The sequence below is a fragment of the Meleagris gallopavo genome, chromosome 6, assembly GCF_905368555.1.
Source record: "Meleagris gallopavo chromosome 6, MGAL_WU_HG_1.1, whole genome shotgun sequence".
NCBI classification, from domain to species: domain Eukaryota; kingdom Metazoa; phylum Chordata; class Aves; order Galliformes; family Phasianidae; genus Meleagris; species Meleagris gallopavo.
This window is the reverse complement of record NC_139409.1, coordinates 244,687-267,187: the sequence shown is the minus strand read 5'-3', so window position 1 is coordinate 267,187 and position 22,501 is coordinate 244,687. Positions and strand designations below refer to the sequence as shown.

At 61.3% G+C, this 22,501-nt stretch overlaps 1 protein-coding gene across 4 annotated transcripts in view; it reads left to right on the top strand.

The window, feature by feature from the left end:
- AGAP3 (ArfGAP with GTPase domain, ankyrin repeat and PH domain 3) overlaps positions 1–22,501 on the top strand; it is a 71,531-nt gene that overhangs the window by 2,895 nt on the left and 46,135 nt on the right. For all 4 annotated transcript variants that reach the window (XM_085226744.1, XM_085226743.1, XM_085226745.1 and 1 more), the window contains exons 2-8: positions 2,472–2,530; positions 5,676–5,763; positions 5,891–5,976; positions 10,147–10,288; positions 11,815–11,949; positions 15,527–15,654; positions 21,612–21,767. In XM_085226744.1, coding sequence (XP_085082870.1) covers positions 2,472–2,530; positions 5,676–5,763; positions 5,891–5,976; positions 10,147–10,288; positions 11,815–11,949; positions 15,527–15,654; positions 21,612–21,767 — 794 coding nt within the window. The remainder of the gene's footprint in view (positions 1–2,471; positions 2,531–5,675; positions 5,764–5,890; positions 5,977–10,146; positions 10,289–11,814; positions 11,950–15,526; positions 15,655–21,611; positions 21,768–22,501) is intronic.

The following is a 22,501-nucleotide window of genomic DNA, read 5'->3' as shown; positions in this document are numbered from 1 at the left end:
TCAGATCTCTGCACCATGCTTGCTCCTGCTGGCGTGGGGCTTTGGCCTGGTCCAGGCACAGGAAGGGGTGGTCGGGGAATGCAGGATTTGACGCCTGAAAAACAGCTTGGAGCCCGTCTGTGTGTGGCACCGCGGAGGCTGGCAGGGAGTGCGCCCAGCAAGGACGGGGGCCCTTGGAGCTGGTTCTGTGTCAGCCCACGTGCAGCCTGCAGGGCCAGCGCACAGAACCACGGTGAGGGCTGGGAGCTGAGCGTCCACGTGCATCCTGGCAGACACAGCCTGCAAAAACTGCAGGCACGGGCTGAGCATTTCCTGCTCGCCTTCCGGAAAGGCTCTGCTTCTTGCAAGGTGCCTCGAGGTCGGAGGTGACGCCCTGCTGTCCTGCTGGGTGCGCGGCCACGCAGAGGAACGCGCAGGGTAGATGAGGGAAGGCTGCTGGGAGAGGAGCACGGTGCTTGTACATCCAAGGGAAGTTTGCATAGCGAGCGGAGCAGGCAGTGATAGGCATCACCTCGTGTCAGCACCTGCCTGGATCGCTGGGGGAGCGGGGCCGGGGCCGGCTGTGCCTCCAGCGCTGAGCCCGGCAGGAGCCCGTGCTTCCGAGAGCTGCACTGGCACCGGGGGTCCAGGCGCTCGTCCGGAGGGGGGGATGCACGGGCAGAGCGGTGCGCTTGCAGCTGCGGTCTGTGGGAAGGGAGCACTTCCGAGGGCAGCGCCTTGGCCGGCCTGCCCTGCCCTCAGCCGGAGCCGAGTCCGCCCCACCTGGAGCAGGTTTTGCAGGTGAGGTGAGCGCCTGGCTCACCTGGGAGGCAGCGGCTTTGTGCTCCTGGGCGCAGCCTGCAGGGCTGCTGCTGAGGGCGGGCGGAGCTCGGTGAGGCCCCGGGTCTGCAGGTGGGACGCCGCCCGACTGCGGCCGGGTGCTGCGGTGCGAAAGCAGGGCAGGCTGCCGCGCTGCTGGGCGCTGAGCAGTGGGGGTGGGAGGCGGTGCTCACGCTGTGCCGCCAGGAGCCTCAGCTGCCATCCTCTCGGTGCTGGGCTGAGCCCTGCGGAGGACGCAGCGCTGCCCGCTTTGGTTCCTGAGCTGCAGAAAGCTCTCCCCACCCCCACCCTGCACCAAAGGGTGGCTGCGAGGGGCGCGCGGCCCCGGGCCCTGCTGTCAGCTGGGGACTTTGGAACGTGGTCTCCGGGCTGTTTGTTCGGCCTCTGGCCTGGCTGCAGGGCTGGTGGGAATGGCCGGGCGGCCGAGTCGTGCCGCAGCGGCTCGGGTGATGCGCTGGTTAATTATTAGTTGTGTCTCTGGAGACCAGATGCCCCCGGCAGTGCCCTCCCATGCAGGAGGCAGGTGGGCCTTCTGCACCCCGCCGCACGGAGCTCCCCATGCTGACGGGCAGTGAATGGCAGGGGAAAATGAGAGCCTCGTGCTGCTGGTGCACGGCCGTACGGTGTGTGGATGGAGGCATCTGTTCTCCTTTTGCCAGCTGAAGCTGAGCCGCCTGCTGTGCTCTGCAGGGAGCTCTGGAGGTGTTTCCGGGGCTCACCGTGCAGTGGGGTCCAGGTGCTGACACCTCCTGGTGCTGAGGCTCTGCAGCTTGCAGGGCGCAATGAAAGCCCCCAGGCTCTGCGTGGAGGCTGCAGGAGCTGGGATTTAAGGCAGTGTTTGCACTCCTGAAACTCATCGCTAAAGAGTGGCGCAGGAGGGAAATTTGATGTGGTTTTAGGAAAAGGCACAAGTGTGTGCAATAAACAAAGCAGAGGCGGCTCAGGAGGTGTGCAGGCTGCTGGGGCTGCAGGCACGTGGTGCGAGTGCTGGGGCTGATGGCTGCCTGCAGGGCTGGGCTGGCTGCAGAGCTCACCCCATGGGTGCTGATGGGCGTGAGGAGGGGTGCGGGCTGGATCTCAGCACAGCACGGTGAAAATCTGTTGCTGACAAACTCTGAGCCTGGTTACAGTGAGGTGTCAGCACCGCAGGGCGGGCTGCCAGCATGGATGAGCTTTGCTCTCTGTCTGAGCAGCCCCCCCCCCCCCCCCAGCTCTATTGCATGGCAGCCAGCTCAGCACATCTCACCTGCGCTCCAGTCACAGCCCCTGCAAAACCTCACCATTTTCACCAGTTTTGCCACAGTTGAAGGAAACTCTGCGTGTAGTGCAGCAGTGCGGGGCGTGCTTCCTTCATCCGCATGGGATGGAGGCGATGTGGTGAAGAAGAGGATGGTGGAGGTGCTCCGTCTGTTGCGGTTATCCAGCGGGGAGCTCAGCAGGACAGAAGCTGTGGGAGGGGTGGTGCCTGGGGGAAGCGCTGATGGACTGGTGGGGCTCAGTTCTGTGCAGCACGTTTGCAGCTCCATGTGTGCGGTGCTCGCAGCACGCAGGCTGGGGCTGGCGGCTGTGCTGCCCCGGGGCTGGGCAGGGGGGTGGGAGCGTGGCGCAGGGTGAGGCTCCTGTCCTGATCCCTTCTGCTCTCTGCTCTGCAGACTCCTTCGTGAACAGCCAGGAATGGACCCTGAGCCGCTCGGTGCCTGAGCTGAAGGTGGTGAGTATTCGCATCAGTGCTCCAGTGCTTCTCCGCGTCCCCAAACGGCCCCGCGCCCTCCTGAGGCGCAGTGGGTGCTCGCAGGGCTTCAGCCCCATGGAGTGCAGGGGGGCTGGGGCTGCTGCTGTGCTGCTGTGCTGCTGTGCTGCTGTGCTGCTGTGCCGGGGGGGTTCCCTGGGGGGTCATGCTGTGCAGGAGTGGGTGCTGGTGTGGGAGAGCAGATGGGAGCGGAGCTGAGCACCTCTCTGGTGCTCCCACGTCCCTGCGGGCACCCTGCAGTGTCCCTGCCCTAAGGGTGCTGTGGGGTGCGACCTCGCCTCCGGCACTGTGCTCGGCGTTCAGCAGAGAGCTCCCAGCCGTTGGCTTGCAGTGCGTCCCGCAGTGCTGGCACAGCCTGCCTGCAGGCAGTGAAGTGACCTATGGGTCATTTGCGGCAGGGATCTGCTCTCAGGGTGCAGCCCCTCCAAGGCCAGAGATGTTTCCACCGCGCGTCCCTGCTGGATCCTGTGAGCTGCCACTGTCACCAGTGCTGGGGGACGGCTGGTGGCTGCTTGGGCTGAGCTGGCTGATGGGCACCGGGGCTCGGAGCGGTGCGGGGGCTGGGGGCTCGGGGAGGCTGTACGTGGGACAGGGGACAGGTCAGCTCTTGCAGAGCACCACGTGCTCCCATCTGCTCCCAGGACCTCTGCAGTCTGTTCAGCACTTCGCTCTTCTTGTGCTCGACAGCAGCCTTCGGTGCGACTCCCTTTGAGATCTGTTGGCACGTCTCCTTTCAGCCCTTTTAAGATTAATGCTTTTCGGTCTTAGTCTGAAAAGCAAGGGCTGTTTTGGCAAGTCACACAAGCACAGTGCTGCCACGGATTTTCTCATCTGTAGTTAAGTATTAATGAAGGCAAACTCTGAAATTCTCTTGTTAAGTTCCCTTGTAAAACACGTGTGTGTCCAAGGATGCTCCTGCAGCTGTGCTGTGTATTGCTTCGACGTGTTAACGGCGTGCAGTGCTGCAGGCGGAACCAACCTGATGCCTTCAGCTCTCCCCAGAGCAGACGGCCTTTTGCCTTGTTTTCCATCACCCCTGCGGTTCCATCCGGCCCTGTGGCGCTTCCCAAAGCCTGAAGGCACTCGGGCTGGTGCTGAGCTGTGCCCCTTCCTGCCTGTCCTGCAGTCTGTGGTGGTGGGGGGACCCTTTGCAGGGTTGTCCTGAGGGAAGGAAAGCATCGAAGTGATAAGATGGGAGGGGCTGGCTGCACGTTGTGCTGGAGGAGGTGCAGGTTGGTTTTAGGAGCGATTCTTCTCCAAAGAGCGGTGGGGCACAGGGCTGGGGGTCCCTTTGCTGGAGGTTTTCAGGGGCCGTGGAGATGCGCTTGGGGACGCGGTGGGGTGGGCTGGGGTTGGGAACCTCGGAGGTCTTCTCCACCCGGAATGATTCTGTGATTCCGTGAAGGGAAGCTGTCTGCCCGCAGAGCTGGAGGCAGCACTCAGTGTGGGTCCTGCGCTGCTCTGGCACTGCGGTGCCTCCCTTCCTCCCTGGGCTCTGCATTTTTGCTCCTGTGCCGTCCGCCCTGATGTACGGCCATCCGCATCGCTCGCGGGGTCCGCTTCTCTCCCCAGAGCCCTGCAGGCAGGCGGGTCTGCAGCCGGCAGCCCGAGCTGTCACAAATGTGCACAACTCTGCCCCTCGTGCTGCCACCCCGGACTCAGCGCAGGCATCACCAAACGCCCTGAGCTGCAGGGAGCTCCTCCAGCCTCGCTCCCAGCCCTCTGTCCATGGGCAGCGTGCTCAGCAGGCACTGTGCGCGGTGCAGCCGGCTCTCAGGGCACAGCAGTGCCACAGCTGTGCAGCAGCGGGTGCCCCGTGGGCGGGCAGTGCCGCGAGCACCGTGTGCGGGCGCAGCAGTGGAGCCCCGCGATGGGCAGCGGTGCAGTGCGGGCGCTGGGAGAGGCTCACACGAAGCTCTGCTCTGTCCCTGACCTGCTGGTCCTGGTTGTCAGTGCAGACCTTCCCCAAGAGCCTGCGTTCCCAGCTCTGTGGGCGCAGGAGATCGTGGGCTCATCGGGGTCCCTTTATGGCACACGGTGCTCCCCCTGCAGCCCGCAGACCTGCAGCCAGCTCGCAGAACTTGGGTTTGCTTTTGGGTCTCGTGTGTGCGTGGCTGCACACCGCCTTCGTGAAGCTGTGCCTGCTGGGAGCCCTGCGACGTGCGGGGGGTGTGAGGTCACCGTGCCCTGCCTGGGTCACGGCAGCGTCCCGAGTGCTCCAGAACTGCTGTGTGTTTGCTGTGATGCAGTGACAGAGCTGGGTGGTGCTCAGCAGCGCGGCGGTCCCTGCGTGAAGCTGTCAGTGTGGCTCGGCTGCAGGCCTGAGGTCCTGATGGAGCCGTGCTGACCAGTGGGGACGGGGAGTGAGGATGCCTACGAAACATTCATGTGGAGGATGAGCTGAGCAGCGCAGCTGGAGCCTTATGTGTGGGGCAGCCAAGAGGAAGCTGGTGGTGGTGGAAGAGCCCCAGGCTGCACGGGGCAGTGCTGGAACGGCAGAGCTGTTCCTCTGGGCGCCCCGCAGTGCTGTCCCCAGGCAGGAGTTGTCCCCGAGGCGGTCTGGATGCAGTCAGGCTGTGCAGCCGGGCCAGGTGCCGTGGGGATGCTTCACCCACCTCCGCTCTCTGCTCAGACCGGCCCGCCTGCGGGCTCGTAGGCACTGGGCATTTCAACCTGCTGGGAAGGTGGTGGCTTAGGAAGAGCACGGCTGTCCTGCGGGCGCAGCCCGGGCAGCTGTGCTCCTTCTGCAGGAGATCTGCAGCGTGGCCCAGACTGAGCCCGACGTGCTGCAGCCCAACGCTCTCCTCACTTCCCAGCTCAGGGAGGGATCGCAGCAGGTGTGCCCTGCAGGCAGCACGGACAGCCCTGCTGGGGATGGAGCTGCTGCAGGCACGGCGGGGCCACGGCCGGGAGCCCTGCGGGTGCAGCTGTGCCCGGACCTCGGCCGGGCTCTGCCCTCATTCTTCTGTTCCAAGAGCTCCAGTGCTTGTGGATGGGGATGCGTGGGCTGGGAGATGAGATCCCTTCTGCTGCCGGTTGTGGGCGGGGGCTGCAGCACTGGGCTGGGGTCACCTCGTGGTGCTGCTGACACCCGTCTCTCTGCCAGGGCATCGTGGGGAACCTGTCCAGCGGCAAGTCGGCCCTGGTGCACCGCTACCTGACCGGCACCTACGTGCAGGAGGAGTCTCCGGAGGGTGAGGTTCAGCCGCTGCGCTGCTCGGGGCCCTCGCGCCCCAAAGGCAGCCCCCATCTCTCCCTTTCCCCCCCGTCTCAGGACCCTGCTGCGTGCTCTGCCCTTCTCACCGCTGTGCTCCCCCCCAGGTGGCCGATTTAAGAAGGAGATTGTGGTGGATGGTCAGAGCTACCTGCTGCTCATTCGTGATGAAGGCGGCCCCCCCGAGCTCCAGGTAGGAACAGCTGCACTGCTGTGCAGAGGAGGGAAAATCCCAGGGAGCCCACAGGGAGCAGTGAGTGCAGGGCTGTGTGTGTGAGTGCAGGGCTGTGAGTGTGAGTGCAGGGCTGTGAGTGTGAGTGCAGGGCTGTGTGTGTGAGTGCAGGGCTGTGTGTGTGTGAGTGCAGGGCTGTGTGTGTGTGAGTGCAGGGCTGTGTGTGTGAGTGCAGGGCTGTGTGTGTGTGAGTGCAGGGCTGTGAGTGTGTGAGTGCAGGGCTGTGAGTGAGTGCAGGGCTGTGTGTGTGAGTGCAGGGCTGTGTGTGTGAGTGCAGGGCTGTGTGTGTGTGAGTGCAGGGCTGTGTGTGTGAGTGCAGGGCTGTGTGTGTGTGAGTGCAGGGCTGTGTGTGTGTGAGTGCAGGGCTGTGTGTGTGAGTGCAGGGCTGTGAGTGTGAGTGCAGGGCTGTGTGTGTGAGTGCAGGGCTGTGAGTGTGAGTGCAGGGCTGTGTGTGTGAGTGCAGGGCTGTGTGTGTGAGTGCAGGGCTGTGTGTGTGAGTGCAGGGCTGTGTGTGTGTGAGTGCAGGGCTGTGTGTGTGTGAGTGCAGGGCTGTGAGTGAGTGCAGGGCTGGTGTGTGTGAGTGCAGGGCTGTGAGTGTGTGAGTGCAGGGCTGTGAGTGTGTGAGTGCAGGGCTGTGAGTGTGTGAGTGCAGGGCTGTGAGTGAGTGCAGGGCTGTGTGTGTGAGTGCAGGGCTGTGAGTGAGTGCAGGGCTGTGTGTGTGTGAGTGCAGGGCTGTGTGTGTGAGTGCAGGGCTGTGTGTGTGAGTGCAGGGCTGTGAGTGTGAGTGCAGGGCTGTGTGTGTGTGAGTGCAGGGCTGTGTGTGTGTGAGTGCAGGGCTGTGTGTGTGTGAGTGCAGGGCTGTGAGTGAGTGCAGGGCTGTGTGTGTGAGTGCAGGGCTGTGAGTGAGTGCAGGGCTGTGTGTGTGTGAGTGCAGGGCTGTGTGTGTGAGTGCAGGGCTGTGTGTGTGAGTGCAGGGCTGTGTGTGTGAGTGCAGGGCTGTGTGTGAGTGCAGGGCTGTGTGTGTGAGTGCAGGGCTGTGAGTGTGAGTGCAGGGCTGTGTGTGTGAGTGCAGGGCTGTGAGTGTGAGTGCAGGGCTGTGTGTGTGAGTGCAGGGCTGTGTGTGTGAGTGCAGGGCTGTGTGTGTGTGAGTGCAGGGCTGTGAGTGTGTGAGTGCAGGGCTGTGTGTGTGAGTGCAGGGCTGTGTGTGTGTGAGTGCAGGGCTGTGTGTGTGTGAGTGCAGGGCTGTGAGTGTGTGAGTGCAGGGCTGTGAGTGTGAGTGCAGGGCTGTGAGTGTGAGTGCAGGGCTGTGAGTGTGTGAGTGCAGGGCTGTGTGTGTGAGTGCAGGGCTGTGAGTGTGTGAGTGCAGGGCTGTGTGTGTGTGAGTGCAGGGCTGTGTGTGTGTGAGTGCAGGGCTGTGAGTGTGTGAGTGCAGGGCTGTGAGTGTGAGTGCAGGGCTGTGTGTGTGAGTGCAGGGCTGTGTGTGTGTGAGTGCAGGGCTGTGAGTGTGTGAGTGCAGGGCTGTGTGTGTGAGTGCAGGGCTGTGTGTGTGAGTGCAGGGCTGTGTGTGAGTGCAGGGCTGTGTGTGTGTGAGTGCAGGGCTGTGTGTGTGAGTGCAGGGCTGTGTGTGTGTGAGTGCAGGGCTGTGTGTGTGTGAGTGCAGGGCTGTGTGTGTGAGTGCAGGGCTGTGTGTGTGTGAGTGCAGGGCTGTGAGTGTGTGAGTGCAGGGCTGTGTGTGTGAGTGCAGGGCTGTGTGTGGTGCAGGGCTGTGTGTAGTGCAGGGCGTGTGTGTGAGTGCAGGGCTGTGTGAGTGCAGGGCTGTGTGTGTGAGTGCAGGGCTGTGTGTGTGAGTGCAGGGCTGTGGTGTGAGTGCAGGGCTGTGTGTGTGAGTGCAGGGCTGTGTGTGTGAGTGCAGGGCTGTGTGTGTGAGTGCAGGGCTGTGTGTGTGTGAGTGCAGGGCTGTGTGTGTGAGTGCAGGGCTGTGTGTGTGAGTGCAGGGCTGTGTGTGAGTGCAGGGCTGTGTGTGTGTGAGTGCAGGGCTGTGTGTGTGAGTGCAGGGCTGTGTGTGTGTGAGTGCAGGGCTGTGTGTGTGTGAGTGCAGGGCTGTGTGTGTGAGTGCAGGGCTGTGTGTGTGTGAGTGCAGGGCTGGGTGTGTGAGTGCAGGGCTGTGTGTGTGAGTGCAGGGCTGTGTGTGTGAGTGCAGGGCTGTGTGTGTGTGAGTGCAGGGCTGTGAGTGTGAGTGCAGGGTTGGTGTGAGTGCAGGGCTGTGGGTGTGAGTGCAGGGCTGTGTGTGTGAGTGCAGGGCTGGGTGTGTGAGTGCAGGGCTGTGTGTGTGAGTGCAGGGCTGTGTGTGGTGCAGGGCTGTGTGTGTGAGTGCAGGGCTGTGTGTGTGTGAGTGCAGGGCTGTGTGTGTGAGTGCAGGGCTGTGTGTGTGAGTGCAGGGCGTGTGTGAGTGCAGGTGTGTGTGAGTGCAGGGCGTGTGTGTGTGAGTGCAGGGCTGTGTGTGTGAGTGCAGGGCTGTGTGTGTGAGTGCAGGGCTGTGTGTGTGAGTGCAGGGCTGTGTGTGTGAGTGCAGGGCTGTGTGTTGGAGTGCAGGGCTGTGTGTGTGTGCAGGGCTGTGTGTGTGTGAGTGCGGTGGTGTGAGCAGGGCTGTGTTGAGGCGGTGTGAGTGTGAGTGCAGGGCTGGGTGTGTGAGTGCAGGGCTGTGTGTGTGAGTGCAGGGCTGTGTGTGTGAGTGCAGGGCTGGTGTGTGTGAGGTGGGTGCAGGGCTGTGTGAGGGTGTGGAGGGCTGGTGTGAGTGCAGGGCTGTGTGAGTGCGGGGATCAGCTGTGTGTGTGTGGGGGGGGGGGGGGGGGGGGGGGGGGGGGGGGGGGGGGGGGGGGGGGGGGGGGGGGGGGGGGGGGGGGGGGGGGGGGGGGGGGGGGGGGGGGGGGGGGGCTGTGTGAGTGCGGGGTGGTGGGGGGTGGTGGGCAGGGCGTGGTGTGAGTGCAGGGCTGTGTTGGGGGGGTGGGTGTGGTAGGGGGTGGAGGCGGGGGTGTGGGGGGGTGGGTCGGGCTGTGTGGGTGAGTGCGGGCTGTGTGTGGTGAGTTTGGGGTAGTGCTGTGTGTGAGGCTGGTGGGCAGGCTGGTGTGTGTGCGGTGGTTGGTTGTGTGAGTGGGGCTTGTGTGGGAGGTGTGTGTGTATGCAGTTTGTTCGTGTTGAGAGGGTGGGTGTAGGCAGGCTGTGTGGTGAGTGCCGGGTTGTGGCAGGTGGTGTGTGGGGTTGTTGTGGGCGGTGTGGGAGTGCAGGTGTGGGTGAGTGCAGGGCTGTGGTGAGTGCAGGGCTTGTGTGTGTGAGTGCAGGGCTGTGGTGTGAGTGCAGGGCTGTGTGTGTGTGAGTGCAGGGCTGTTTTGAGTGGTGTGTGTGAGTGCAGGGCTGTGTGTGTAGTGCAGGGCTGTGTGTGTGTGAGTGCAGGGCTGTGTGTGTGAGTGCAGGGCTGTGTGTGTGTGAGTGCAGGGCTGTGGTGTGAGTGCAGGGGGGGGGGGGGGGGGGGGGGGGGGGGGGGGGGGGGGGGGGGGGGGGGGGGGGGGGGGGGGGGGGGCTGTGTGTGTGTGAGTGCAGGGCTGTGTGTGTGAGTGCAGGGCTGTGTGTGTGAGTGCAGGGCTGTGTGTGTGAGTGCAGGGCTGTGAGTGTGAGTGCAGGGCTGTGTGTGTGAGTGCAGGGCTGTGTGTGTGTGAGTGCAGGGCTGTGTGTGTGTGAGTGCAGGGCTGTGTGTGTGAGTGCAGGGCTGTGAGTGTGAGTGCAGGGCTGTGTGTGTGAGTGCAGGGCTGTGTGTGTGAGTGCAGGGCTGTGAGTGTGAGTGCAGGGCTGTGTGTGTGTGAGTGCAGGGCTGTGAGTGTGTGAGTGCAGGGCTGTGTGTGTGTGAGTGCAGGGCTGTGTGTGTGTGAGTGCAGGGCTGTGAGTGTGAGTGCAGGGCTGTGTGTGTGTGAGTGCAGGGCTGTGTGTGTGTGAATGCAGGGCTGTGTGTGAGTGCAGGGCTGTGTGTGTGTTTGTTGCTGCTGCCTGTGCACATCGTGCGGCAGGGAGCGCAGGGCTGTGCAGTGCTGCTGGTGGTCGGTGATGGTCTGTGACTGTTGCTGTGTCTCCCACCCTCAGTTCGCTGCCTGGGTTGATGCCGTGGTGTTTGTCTTCAGCCTGGAGGACGAGATCAGCTTCCAGACAGTGTACAACTACTACCTGCGGCTCTGCAGCTACCGGAACACGGCGGAGGTGCCGATGGTGCTGGTGGGCACACAGGGTGAGTGTGGGCAGCTGGTCTGTAGGCTGCATTAAAGCAGTTATTAGGAGACCCTTGGGTTAGGGGCGTTGGAGGAGCTCCCTAATTCCTCCTCCAGCCCTCCCAGCTTCTGTGCACAGAGCTGCTTCTGTCTCCACCTCGTGCCGCTGCCTTTGGCGCTGCGTTCGCAGCTCCTGCCTGCACTGGCTGAGCGTCGGGGCTGACGCCTGAGGGCTTGGTGCTGCTGGGGCAAGTTGCAGCAGGGGAGGTTTGAGGGGTGGCACGGAGCTGCCAGCTCCCACGGGCTGAGCGGTTCCCTGCTGGGCGGTGGGGCTCCGCCGCCCCCGAGTGCTGCCAGCCCAGCCTGGGCGTGGGGAGGAGCGGCGATGCAGAGCTGCCCTCCTCCTCCGGCCTGGCAGGGCTGGGGCCCGGAGTTGGATCCCGCCTCCCCGGCGTGTTGGGGCAGCAGGGCTTCCAACAGCCAAACTGCGGCGCCTGGGAAGCAGGGAGGGGAGCAACAGGGGCGGAAAGGGGAGCGGTAAAGGAATCGCCGCTCTGCGTTTCCGTGCTGAGAGTCCTCCTGTGTCCGGGCACAGGGCGCGGGCAGAAGGGACCCTGCACGCGTTCTGCCGGTGCGAGGTGACAGCAGAGAGCGAGAGCAGGCGATGGGGAATAGGAAGAAAGCCTTGGTTGGACCCAGCTCCTGAGCCACCAAGAGCTTCCGGGGCTGGGAATGGGCGGTGCCAGCAGGTCTCAATCTGTGTGCTCTGTGCCCCGGGCTGAGTGCGGGACAAAGTGGTTAAAATTCCGATATTTAAAGACCGTGGAACTGGTTTAGGACCGAGGGATCTTGGTGTGGCACTGGGCTGGGAGGTACAAACAGCCTCTTGTTAGCGCCGCCAGCTGTGAGCGCACCTTCAGAGCCATCTTTCCCCATTAACTGAGCATCATTTCTTCCCTTTGGTTCTTTAATCTGTCGAGTGTGGCCCTAAGAGCTGAAATGATGACAGATCCGCTCGGCTCTGCCGTATGAGGCAGACTTGCAGACGAGTGCGTGGTGGTTCCAGCTGCCGTGGCACTCGAGTCACTGCCAGCCCATGTGAGCAGCATCATCCCCATGGGTTGGGGCTGTGCTCACGCCCAGGGCCGCACTGCTTACGCCTTTGCCCCCAGCTCCGTCTGCTGTCTCTGCGCATCCCCCAGTTGCCCTCAGCAGCGGTCCCACCGTGGTGCCGGGTGTTCTTGGAGCCCTGTCCTGCGCCACACACCCAGGCAGCTTTGTGTTCCCAGCTTCACCTCCCGCTCCTTGCTGCCGTTCTCAGAAGTGCGGTGTCTGGGGGTCAGGAGGGTAGAGGAAGGTTCATTTGAAAACGTTAGCACATCCACGTTGTGCAGATGTGGGACTTCATTGCCCGAGGCATTAGTAGGGCAGGATGTGCTGTGCAGGTGAGTATCGGTGTGAAGGAGCAGGAGGCCAGGAGTGCCCCGGGGCCGCGGGTGTGAAGCGCACAGCTGCCTGCTCCTCACCTCTGTGCCTTGCCTTGCAGATGCCATCAGTGCCACCAACCCTCGTGTCATCGATGACTCTCGGGCACGGAAGCTCTCCAATGACCTGAAGCGCTGCACGTACTACGAGACCTGTGCCACCTACGGGCTGAACGTGGAGAGGGTCTTCCAGGATGGTAACTGCCGTGGGTGGAGGTGTCGGGGCCAGGCAGTGCTGGCCAGAGTGTGGGCTTAGCACCCCTGAGCACGGCTGTCAGCTGGGAGTGCTGCCGCGAGGGCTGCCAGGCACACGGCATGCAGCGCGGCTGCTCGGCACGCACAGCCCAGGTCTGTGATGAGGGGCCAGGAAGGCCAGAGGGACCCTGGGGTGCGTTGCAGAGTGTAGCAGCTGGGGACAGTGCAAGCAAACCAATGGTGGTGCAGGCTGATGTGGGAACAAGGACTGAGGGCGGTCTCAGCACGAGGAGAACTTCTCCAGGTGGTGTCCCTGGGACGCGGAGCGGGGAGCAGCAGTGGGGAGATGGGGGGGTCCTTGTCTGCATGCAGGAGGACCGCTGCTGGAGACACGTGCTGGATTCTGCTGTTGGCATTTCAAAGGGGTGCAGGGAAATGAACATTCGAAAAACATCAAGAAACTGTAAAAATGAATCAAAGGTCAGAAAAAGTAGCTGAGACACTGAGGAGCTCAACCATTTCACAGATAGAGAAGATTGAGGAGTAACGTGATTACAATACCTGGATACCTACATGGGGAGAAAGCCCAGGTAACGACCAGCTGCCGGCTGGCACAGAACTGATGGGACAAGGAGGATATTAAACTAAAAGAGAGGAGGTTTGGGTCAGATGGTGGAGGGAGATTCTTCACCCGGAGGCAATGAGAGCCTTGCACTGCTGCCCAGCGCCGCTGCGGTGCCCCGTTCCGGAGGTACCCAGTGCCACGGAGGGACTCCGGGCAGCCCAACTGGTGTGGGGCTGTGGGGGCTGTGAAGTTCCTCCTAACCATGCTGCGGTTCGGTGATCTTTAAGGTCCACATTGGAGAAGGGAAGATCTGCAACCTGAGGTTGCTGCTCATTTTGCTGAGTTTGCTCACATATCCGTACTGCGCAGCACTGACCTCTCTATGCAGTCAGTGATAGGACTGGTGATAGGACTAGAGGGAATGGCTTCAAGCTGCACCAGGGGAGGTTTGGGCTGGACATTAGGAAATGCTACGTTTCTGAAAGTGTGGTCAGGCACTGCAATGGGCTGCACAGGGGGTGGTGGGGTCACCGAGCCTGGAGGTGTTCGAGGAACGTTTGGATGTTGCGTTGAGGAACGTGGTTTAGTGAGGACTATTGGTGATGGTTGGGCTGGATGATCCTGTAGGTCTTTTCCAACCTTGGTGTTTCTGTGATTCTGTGACCTCGTTCCAGGTGCAGGATCAGTTCCAGGTGCAGGATCAGTTCCAGGTGCATGCTCTGAGCAACATGCAGTGCCGGTCTCCTTGGGCAGCACGCTGATGTTGTGCTGGTCCTGGTGTGACCGTTGGTGATGCCTGGCTAAAGACTGAGGCCAGTGCTTCCTCCCCAAGGCTCTGTCTGTGCAGGAGCCCCAGTGCAGTGCTGCTGAGCATGGGGAGGCTGTGGGAAGGTCCCAGCTGTGGCATCAGAGCTTCGGCAGTGCCAGCTGTGGGTGCCTGCAGGGGTGGGCAGTGCAGAGCCTCCTCTCCTGCCAGGAGCTCCCGGCGGGGTGGGAGCAGCACCTGCTGGTTGCTTAGCTTTGGAGGCGTAGGGTTGAGGAGCTTTGTTCTAAATGCAGGAGTCTCAGAGAGCTTAGAGGATGCCGGGACAACAGCGAGAACCATCAGCATGGAGGTAACTCAGCCGTCACGCCTCGTCTCAGCAGTATTTCATGGGCATAAACTGGAACACAGGGAGTTCCGCACTAATGCTTCACTGCGTAGTGACAGAGCCCTGGGACACCCGCAGGAGTGGGGGTCTCCTTCTCTGGAGATATTCAGGACCTTCCCAGATACCTTCCTGTGCAACCTGCTGTAGGATTCTGCTTTGGGCTGTTGGACTCCACGATCTCTATCGGCCCCTTCCAATCCCTGCAGTTCTGTGCTGGAGCAAAGGTTGGAGGGCAAATTGTGAGGAGCCCTTTGGCAGCGATTGTCTCGGCGGTGTTTCTGAGCACTGATCCTGGAGGAGCACAGGGAGGGCTGCAGCCATGCTGCACACTACTGCCCTCCCTGCTTTAAAGTCACGTGAGGTGCTCAGACCAACCAGTCCGCAGCACCGTGGGTGACGCGTGGCAGTAGCAGCTCTGTGCCTGGACACAGGTTCTGCACCAAGCTGGGTGCAATGGCTGCGTACCTGAGAGCTCCGCGTAGCAAGGAGAGAAACCTTGGTGAGCAAATGGCCCCAGGCACAGCCGTGAGGGTGGCAGAGGTCATCTTTGAAGAACTGAGTCCTGCTGCTGTTGGAGAAGTAGAAGAAGCTCTGCCCAGTGAGCAGCAATGTGAAAACCAACTCGAGATGCCCTCTGATGGGGCGAGTGAGATTTGATCACTGATGTGGGAATGTATGCATGTGTAATAGCAACGTAGGACTCAAAAAATATTTGGCCAACGCTCTGTATTTCAGCGTCAGTGAGGAAAGAAAACGCTCTCTGATGCTCACTGCTTGTGAGCTGCAGCAGCCAGAGATGGCCGTGATGCGGGGCAGACGCTGCTGTGCTGCAGCCTTTGGGTCCTGCCTGGGTTCCCCTCTGCATCACTCACCTCCTGTTCACCCTTCTTGGAGGCCTCACGCTGTGCTGAACGGAAAGCCTCTGTGTACTGGGAGCAGGTGGGAATTTGCTGCTGCATCAGCAGTTTCTGCCACGTTCAGCCTCAGGGATTCTCCGGCTCAGTGTTTGTTGTTCCAGGTCGTGCTGGGGGGTCAGGTTGGGTATCAAGAACAATTTCTAATCCAAAGAGCAGCTGGGTGCTGGCACAGCTGCACGGGGAGTTTGGGGTCACCATCCTGGGGGTGTTCAGGAGCTGTGGAGATGTGGCACTGGGGGATGTGGTTGGTGGACACGGGGGGGATGGGGATCTCAGAAGTCTTTTCCAACCTTAATGGTTCTGTGTGAAGCATGGTCAGGGGATGTGATGTTCCCAAAAGCTCCTCGTTGTGACTGTGGGGATGGCCAGCAGTGTGCATGAGGGACAGAAGGGGCGGTGTGCAGCCCTGGCTGATGCTGTGCTCCTTAGGTGGGAAATTGGGAAGGCTGAAATGCAGCTTTGGGCTTTTGGCATCGGGCAGTGAGGCTGAAGGAACGAAGGGCTGTTTGTGATGTTCATTTCTGGAGCATCTGGAGAGCTGAGGGCCACGTGTGCCCTGGCCAAGAGAGGTGGCACTGCCCGGGCTGCCCAGTTTGTCCCTGGCTCCCGTGGCCACTGCCAGGGGGTCGTGGGCTCTGTGCGGCTGCGCAATCAGTGCTCTGCATGGGACCCAAGAGAGTGGTGGCCTTTGGGTACTCAGTGTGGCCATTGCAAAGGAGCTGTACCAAACCTTGCAGCTGTGCAGTGGTGGTGACTGTGGTGGGGATGGGCAGTTTGGGTGCTCTGCAGAAATCTCCCCTGTTACCATGGGATGCTGCAGTTCGAGCCCCAGGTGTTGGTATCGGACAGGGGGAGGGTTTGGGTCTTGCTGAAGCTCTGCAGACATTTGTTGAGGGGTGAAGTGGCTTTCAGGTCTCTGACCCTGTCCCTTTCTCTGCTCTTTCAGTGGCTCAGAAGGTGGTGGCTCTGAGGAAGAAGCAGCAGCTCTCCATCGGTCCCTGCAAGTCCCTGCCCAACTCACCCAGCCATTCGTCTGTCTCCGCAGCCTCCATCCCTTCTGTTCACATCAACCAGGTGGGAAACGGGAACAGGGGAAGGCAGGAACCCCACATGCTCCTCCTCACCCCTCCTTCAGTGCACTGCACAGACCGTTCAGCCTCGCTCTGCGCTCACACCGCAGCCCTGGAGTCGCTGCTGGGAGGGCAGAGCCGCTGTCACACTGGAGCATCAGCCCGTAGCCCAGAACGTTGCTGACGTTGGTGTCAGGCTGCAGTACCATTGCAGCCATTGCTGCACGACTGCAGAGGTTGTGTGGTGCTCCTGGAGCAGCTGCTGCACAGCTGTGAGCAGTGTGCAGGGAGCTCCTGGCAGAGCAGGGGTCTGTGATGCAGCCAGGAGTGCACCTGGTCCTGCTGCCATGGCACCAGGGGGCTGCTGGCCTGTGTGCATACAGGTGGGCTCATCTCTGGAGTGCCAGGGGTAGTGCAGAGGAGAAGGGAGTGCTCTGGGAGCTCAGGAGGGCATGGTGCTGTTCCTCAGGCACAGCATCAGCCTGGCAGGAGCGGCCACGGTGTCTGTGCTGGGTGATGGAGCAGCTCAGAGAGCAGAGCAGGCTGGCACAGCAGGGGGGTGGTGCCGGAGACCCTTGGCAGCCTGCTTGCTGCAGCGGGGCTTTGTTACAATTCCTAATGCACGTGCAAGTGCTGAGCTGCTTCTGGTGAAGGTGAGAAATGGCTCTGCTGCTCCTCAGGCACTCAGACCAGTGGAGCAAGCTCCAAAGCAGCTGTTGCTGTAGAATCATAGAACGGCTGGGTTCCAAAGGCCCACGGTGCTCATCCAGTTTCAACCCCCTGCTGTGTGCAGGTCACCAACCAGCAGCCCAGGCTGCCCAGAGCCACATCCAGCCTGGCCTTGACTGCCTGCAGGGATGGGGCATCCGCAGATGGATGTTATGTTGAAATCACTGGGCCTGGAGCAAGGACTTCACCAGATCTGTTTGTCCGATCCATTGCTGTCAGACTGGGGAGCAGCAAAGGCTGCAGCTGGGTCCTCTGAGCGCTGGGAGATGACCCAGATGGAGCAGTGCGAAGCCCTCAGCTGCTTTGTTGGTGAGCAACACGAGGGGTGGTTTTTGAGGAAGAGGGTGGCTAAGGACTCAGAGGAGCGTGTGAAACTGAGAAGAGAGTGAGATTATCTTACGTCAGGGACTTTAAATACCCGTATAAGCGTTGTGCCTGACCGTAGGTTTTTGATGCTGGACCGTGAGCTGCTCTGTATGGATTTCTGGTGCTCCAGGCCGGGCTCCAGCCCATTCACGTGAGTTCTGTGTGCAGGTGAATATGCTGAGCCCCACTGGCAGCAGAACTGCTGCTGAGCCGCGCAGCCTTCTGAGCAGAGCTTGTGTCCAGCAGCTTGCAGTGGGAGCGGTGAGCACAGCTGCCTGCAAACGTACACAGCCATACCTGCAGTGTCCTGCGGTGTGCCGTGACCCACACTGCTTGGGAAGGCTGACAGGAGGCCTCCAGGTTAATGCAGATGTGAGCGCACCCAACAGCGAGAGGATTGTCCCAGCAAAGCGGGGACGGTGAATTGGAGATGGGAGGCAGTCTGTGTGGGAAGGGAGGAGGGCAGCACAGGCCGAGTTCCTCAGGGAGGAGCTGTTTCGTGTTGTGTTCGATGTGGCAGAGCACGAAAAAAGCACACAAACAAGCAAATAATGGCACTGCGCTGCCGGCCAGCGTGTCTTTGTAGTGGACAAAAGCATTCTGTGTGGTGATGGGCTCCTCGGAAGGAGGCTTGTGGGAGGGAGACCTTCACGTACAGGAGGATGCCAAGCGCTTGGCTTCTTCAGCTTAGAAAAGTGAGGGCCAAGATGGACCAAAGCCGACCTCTGAAGGACACAAATGTGAAAGAAAACCACTTCTTATGAAAAGGTGAGCACAGAAGGGGTGGATCTAAGAGTGGCCATGGGAAGGCAAAGTTGGGGCATCAGAGGAGGTTTCTAATGGCGTGGCGTGAGCTGTGTTCAAGGTTCTTGCTCAGAAACCTCCTTGCTTTCCTTTCCTCCCTGCAGAGCACCTTTCAGCCCGGTGTGCAGACGACCTCTGTGTAGAGGTGGATGTCGGCTCCTGGGCCCGGAGGCAGAACCTTTTCTCTCAGTTCCCTGCTGTGCTCCTGTGGTTTGCCGGAGGGACCTGGGTAGATGTGGTGGGAAGCAGAGCCGTTCCAGGGAAGTAACGCAGCATGAGCCAGCAGGGAATGGCAGCTCGCTGTCAGGCCTTTCTGAACGAGAAGTAGTTCCTGGCTGCCTGGACTGCAGCAGTGATAGAGGCCGCGTCCTTCCGGAGCTTCTGCCCTCTGTCTTCCCTGTCCCATCCCTGCTCTGTGCCCGTCCAAAGCTTTGTCTGTCCCTGTTCTTGACCAGCCTGGGGGCCTCAGTGAGGATCGAAGCTCGTTTCTGTTCCCTGGGTCTTCTGTGGCTCCACCACAGCCCCCTGGGTTCCCAAGGACCCGCTGCAGCACTCTGTGCCTTGGTGCTTGCAGATTTCCATTGCCAGAAGTACTTCTCCCTGAAATAGAGCTGGTGAGTGATTGCAGAGTGCCTTGCAGTGTTTTCACCTTCTCAGTGGGGCTCAAAGTTCTGGAACCGCTTCCCAGTGTCCCCAGAACAAATCCAGCTGCCTTTGAGAAGCCAGACTGTGTCAATTGCAGATGTTCTGTTGCTGACCCGGGCAGAGCAGCCCGTTGGTGCATGCAGCACACGGCCCGGGCAGGAGGGAACGTGCCAGGACTGGGCAGTGCGCAGCTGCTGCAGCACAGCAGTTCCTGCAGAGGGGTGCAGAGAGCCCAGAGCCACTGCTGTGCAGTGAGCTGTGCTGGTGGTGCTGCACGAGGGCGCAGCGCCATGCAGGAGCTGCCGTCCCTGTCTGGTGGAGGAGTTCTGCAGAGGTGCAGCTCTGCTCCATCAGCAAGGGTGGATGAGGGAGTGATGGTAACGCCGCTTTGTCTTTTCCCATTTCAGGTAGAAGCTCTCTCTGGGTTTCCTATGGCATTTGCTGGCCCTTGGGAGCAGATACCAAGGCAGGGACAAGGAGCCCCAGGAATGATTTGGGAACACAGGATTGAGCTTAGAGACAGGATGACAAGAAGCCAGACAGAGAATTCTGAGCTTTGTTTTGCTTTGTCTTTGTTTTGACTTCATACTGCAGCCAGGTATGGCCTGCACTGCCCCTCTTTGTGCCTGGGGATGTCCTGCTCGGTGCCCAGTGCTGGGCAGGGACAGCTCTGTCTCCTGGGCATGGGACCAGCATCCCTACAGAGGGCTGCTTAGGGCAGGCAGGAGCTGGGGACAGCCCGCTGCTTGTGCTGGTCCTGGGACCAGCTGCTCTGGAAGATGCTGAAAGCCAAACTGAGCCTGTAAGAAATGGATGCTGCTGTACCCAGCAGCCCGGCCAGCTGTCACACCAGTCCATGGCAGTTACTGGAGAGGTACCAGTGGACCCCAGTGTTCTCAGCATTGTGTCAGAGGATCTCTCCACCTGGTGCCAGGCTGGCTGTTCTCTGCACCCACAGCGTTGTGCCCGTGGGCAGCGGTGCCACAGGAGGGGCTTGGTGTCCTTGCAGAGGGATGATTCGATTTGTGATGCAGTTCTTGAAGCAGACCCTGGTTTCATTTTGTCTTTGGAGTTTTTCCTTTAACTCCACAGCAGTGCGCAGTGCCACAGGGCGCACTGCTGTCATCAGGGCAGAGGGGCCAGCTGTGCTCAGCATTTCCAGCTACACCTCCAGGAGCACAGCGTGCCCATCAGGCCGTGGCAGCAGCATCTCTCCCCTGCCCTGGCTCCTGGGAAGCTTCTGCACCCGCTGTCAGGCTGCTCAGGTCACCCTGCAGCCCCAGGGGGGCCGTGTGCTGCTCCTGCCCCTGCAGCGAGGCGAGCAGGTCTGATGGGTTTGGGATCCTGGCTTGGCCTCTGCTCCCACCTGCCCCATCCTGTTCCCTGCCTGCAGGGTGCCGGTGTTCCACGGGCCGGTGGGTACTTGCAGTGCTCGGAGCTGCTGCACCTGATTCTCACTGCTTCTACATCTGCTGCATCTTTCTGCAGGGGCTCCGAGGTGTCCTCAGGGCTGCCCTTAGCTGTGGGATGGAGTTTGTCCTTCTGCCAGCAGCAGCCAGGAGCAGGGGCACAGCCCGGGCTCTGCAGCACTCAGACCTTGTGCTTTGTGTCCCTCTGTGCTCTGTGTCCCTGGGTGCTGCTGATGGGCCTGGCCCTGCTGCTGGCCCTGCTGCTCACCCTGCTGGGTCGGGACACCTTTCTGTCGCAGCCTGGCCGCAGTGTGAGGTGCTTTGCTGAGATACAGAAGTGCTTGGGCTGTGGATAATGAGGGCAGGCAGGGATGAAAACATGAAGTTTGCAAGTGAAGTGAAAAGCAACCTGCAGTTCACCTGTGCTTGGTAAGGAGAGCCTTCCATGCCTGCTGCAGCATGTCCCGGCAGAGCCTGGCAGTGCATGTTCCAGCAGCGTGAGCTGCAGGCAGCGCACAGCCCTGTGTGAGCAGCGCAGGCAGCAGCTGTGTGTGTCCCTGTGGTGCCAGCATCCCGCCGGGCTCACGATGCCCTGCACTGTGCTCTCATCATCTGTGCACTCCCATCCCCTGCCCCGTTCCGTGCAGATGCTGAGGCAGTGGCTGCTGTTTGTTTGCACTCTTCCACTCAGAGCCCTTCCCAGACTTCGCTCCTTGTTGCTGCCCTTGCTTCTGTGTGATGGTGCCAACTTGGGAACTTTGAATGATCCCTTTTCTGCTCAAGCACCCATAGTGCTGTCGGTGTTCATTGCAGTTCATGGCATCCACCCATTGCGTGCTAATGGGAAGGATCTCTGCATGTGTTTTGCCCAGATTTCAGCTTCTGCCGTGTGTTCAGATGTCAGTAGAGACCAGGGGTGTCGTTTGGGTCGATGGAGCAGCTCCAGGAGCGGACGTGGGGGGTCCCCTTGTCAGGTTCTCCCACAGCTGAAGTTTGCATGGGGCCTGGGTCTCTCCTGCAGCCCTGGAGCTCCATTTCCTCAGACCCACGTGGTGGTGGCTGCTGCCTCTCGGGGCTGCAGCATCCTGCACTTGGCCCAGCACCAGGCACTGGTGGCTCGGGGCTGAAGGAGGGTTTTCTGGCTAGGCAAGGAATGAACGCAATGTTACAGGAGTGTATAAAGTACAGAACACAATTCGGTGAGATTTTTTCCTAGGAGCTTTGTTGTCCATCATCCCACGTAAATAGGATCTATCACAGCTGTTAGGGCAGGAGCTCAAACTCTGCAGTCCCTTCTGTGTGAAGTCCTTCCCTCAGTCATAGCTTCATGGATGCATTAACAAGGAGCAGCAGACTCTCTGGACCCTGGTAGTCCTTACTGTGTGTGCCTCTTCTTCAGCCCTGCCTTGGCAGAGCCTGTATGTTTGGCGTGCTGTACTCCTGGGGAGGTGTTAGCAGACAGGGTTCCCCCTGTCCTGGATTTGGGGTAGCAAAAGCTCTCCTGTCTCCAGGCAGACGTGGTGCTCCAAGCCCCTGCTCCAGCACAGGACACGTGTGGGGCAGCAGGGCTCCTAGGCCTCATCTCTTGCTGCAAAAGGCTCTGGGCTCCATCTGCAGGCTGTGGGCGTTGTGCTGCCAGCTGGGCTTTCTCCATATACTGCATGAACGTGGCTGGCAGCACCCGCAGCAGGGTGGTGGGAGGGCCAGGGCCAGAGCTGCAGGGTGCACGTCCTCTTGGTGCGCAGCTCAGCCCAGAAGGGAGCAGCGAGGCTGGGCTCCTCACAGCTCCATGCTAGGGCCTTGGAGAGTGGATGGCTCAGCTGGTGCCACTGAGTCCTTCCTTGTCACTGTTGGCTTCGGAATGTTGCTGTTCCTCCAGGGGGAAAACAAAAGCAGAGAAGGGCAGCAGCTCCCCGTGCCCCCCCCGGTGCCAGGTGCAGTGCATGGGGCGCAGCGTCCCCGCGTCTGCCAGCCTCGTGCTGAGCATCACCATCTCATTCTGCCCTAGGCCACCAACGGCGGAGGAGCCTTCAGCGACTACTCCTCCTCGGTGCCCTCCACCCCCAGCATCAGCCAGCGGGAGCTGCGGATCGAGACCATCGCTGCCTCCAACACACCCACCCCCATCCGCAAGCAGTCCAAGCGGCGCTCCAACATCTTCACGGTACGCAGCCCCGGGGCCGGAGGAGCTTTGGGAGCGTTGCGGAGCCGGGAGAAGGGCAGGCAGCCCCTGTCTGTGCCAGGCTGCAGGGAACCTGGCCGTGCTGGCCAGGTAGGGGCGGGGAGAGGGGCGATGCTTCTGCACGTGTAGGGGCACAGCAGAGAGCACTGGTCCTGGTGTGTGCGCAGGTGTGCGTCAGCAAGCCGCTCCTCGCACATCAGGAGTGTGCCCAGGGCGTGTTGCGCTGTGTGCAGGGAGCAGAGCTCCCTGTCCATTGCTGGGCAGAGCTGCACCCTGTGTGCACAGCACCCTTGAGCTCTGCTCCTCCTTGGAGCTGTGTCCCCAGAGCGTGGCACAAAGCCTCCGGTGCCCCCCGGCAATGCCAGCTGTGCTGTGCCAGCATGTGGCTCTGCTACCCGAGCCTCGCGGCTGCGTGACAGCTGCAGTGCTGTGGGGGCTGCTGGGGACTGGGGAGAGCAGCAGAGAATGGAGGCGGCAGGGAGCCGGCAGAGCTGCGTGACTTGGGCAGCGCGGGGCCTTGGTGCAGGGATTGGCTGCTGGCTGGCTGAAAGCAGCCCGCCTCCGGTGTGCTCACACCGTGCACGCGGTCCTGCTCACACTTGCCCTGCTGTCAGCAGCCCCCGAGTGTCCCTGTGCTGTCAGCGCAGCGGTGCTCCCGGTCCCCGTGCCCAGGTCAGGTCCCCGCGTTCCTCTCCCCCGGTGCCCGGTACGTGTGC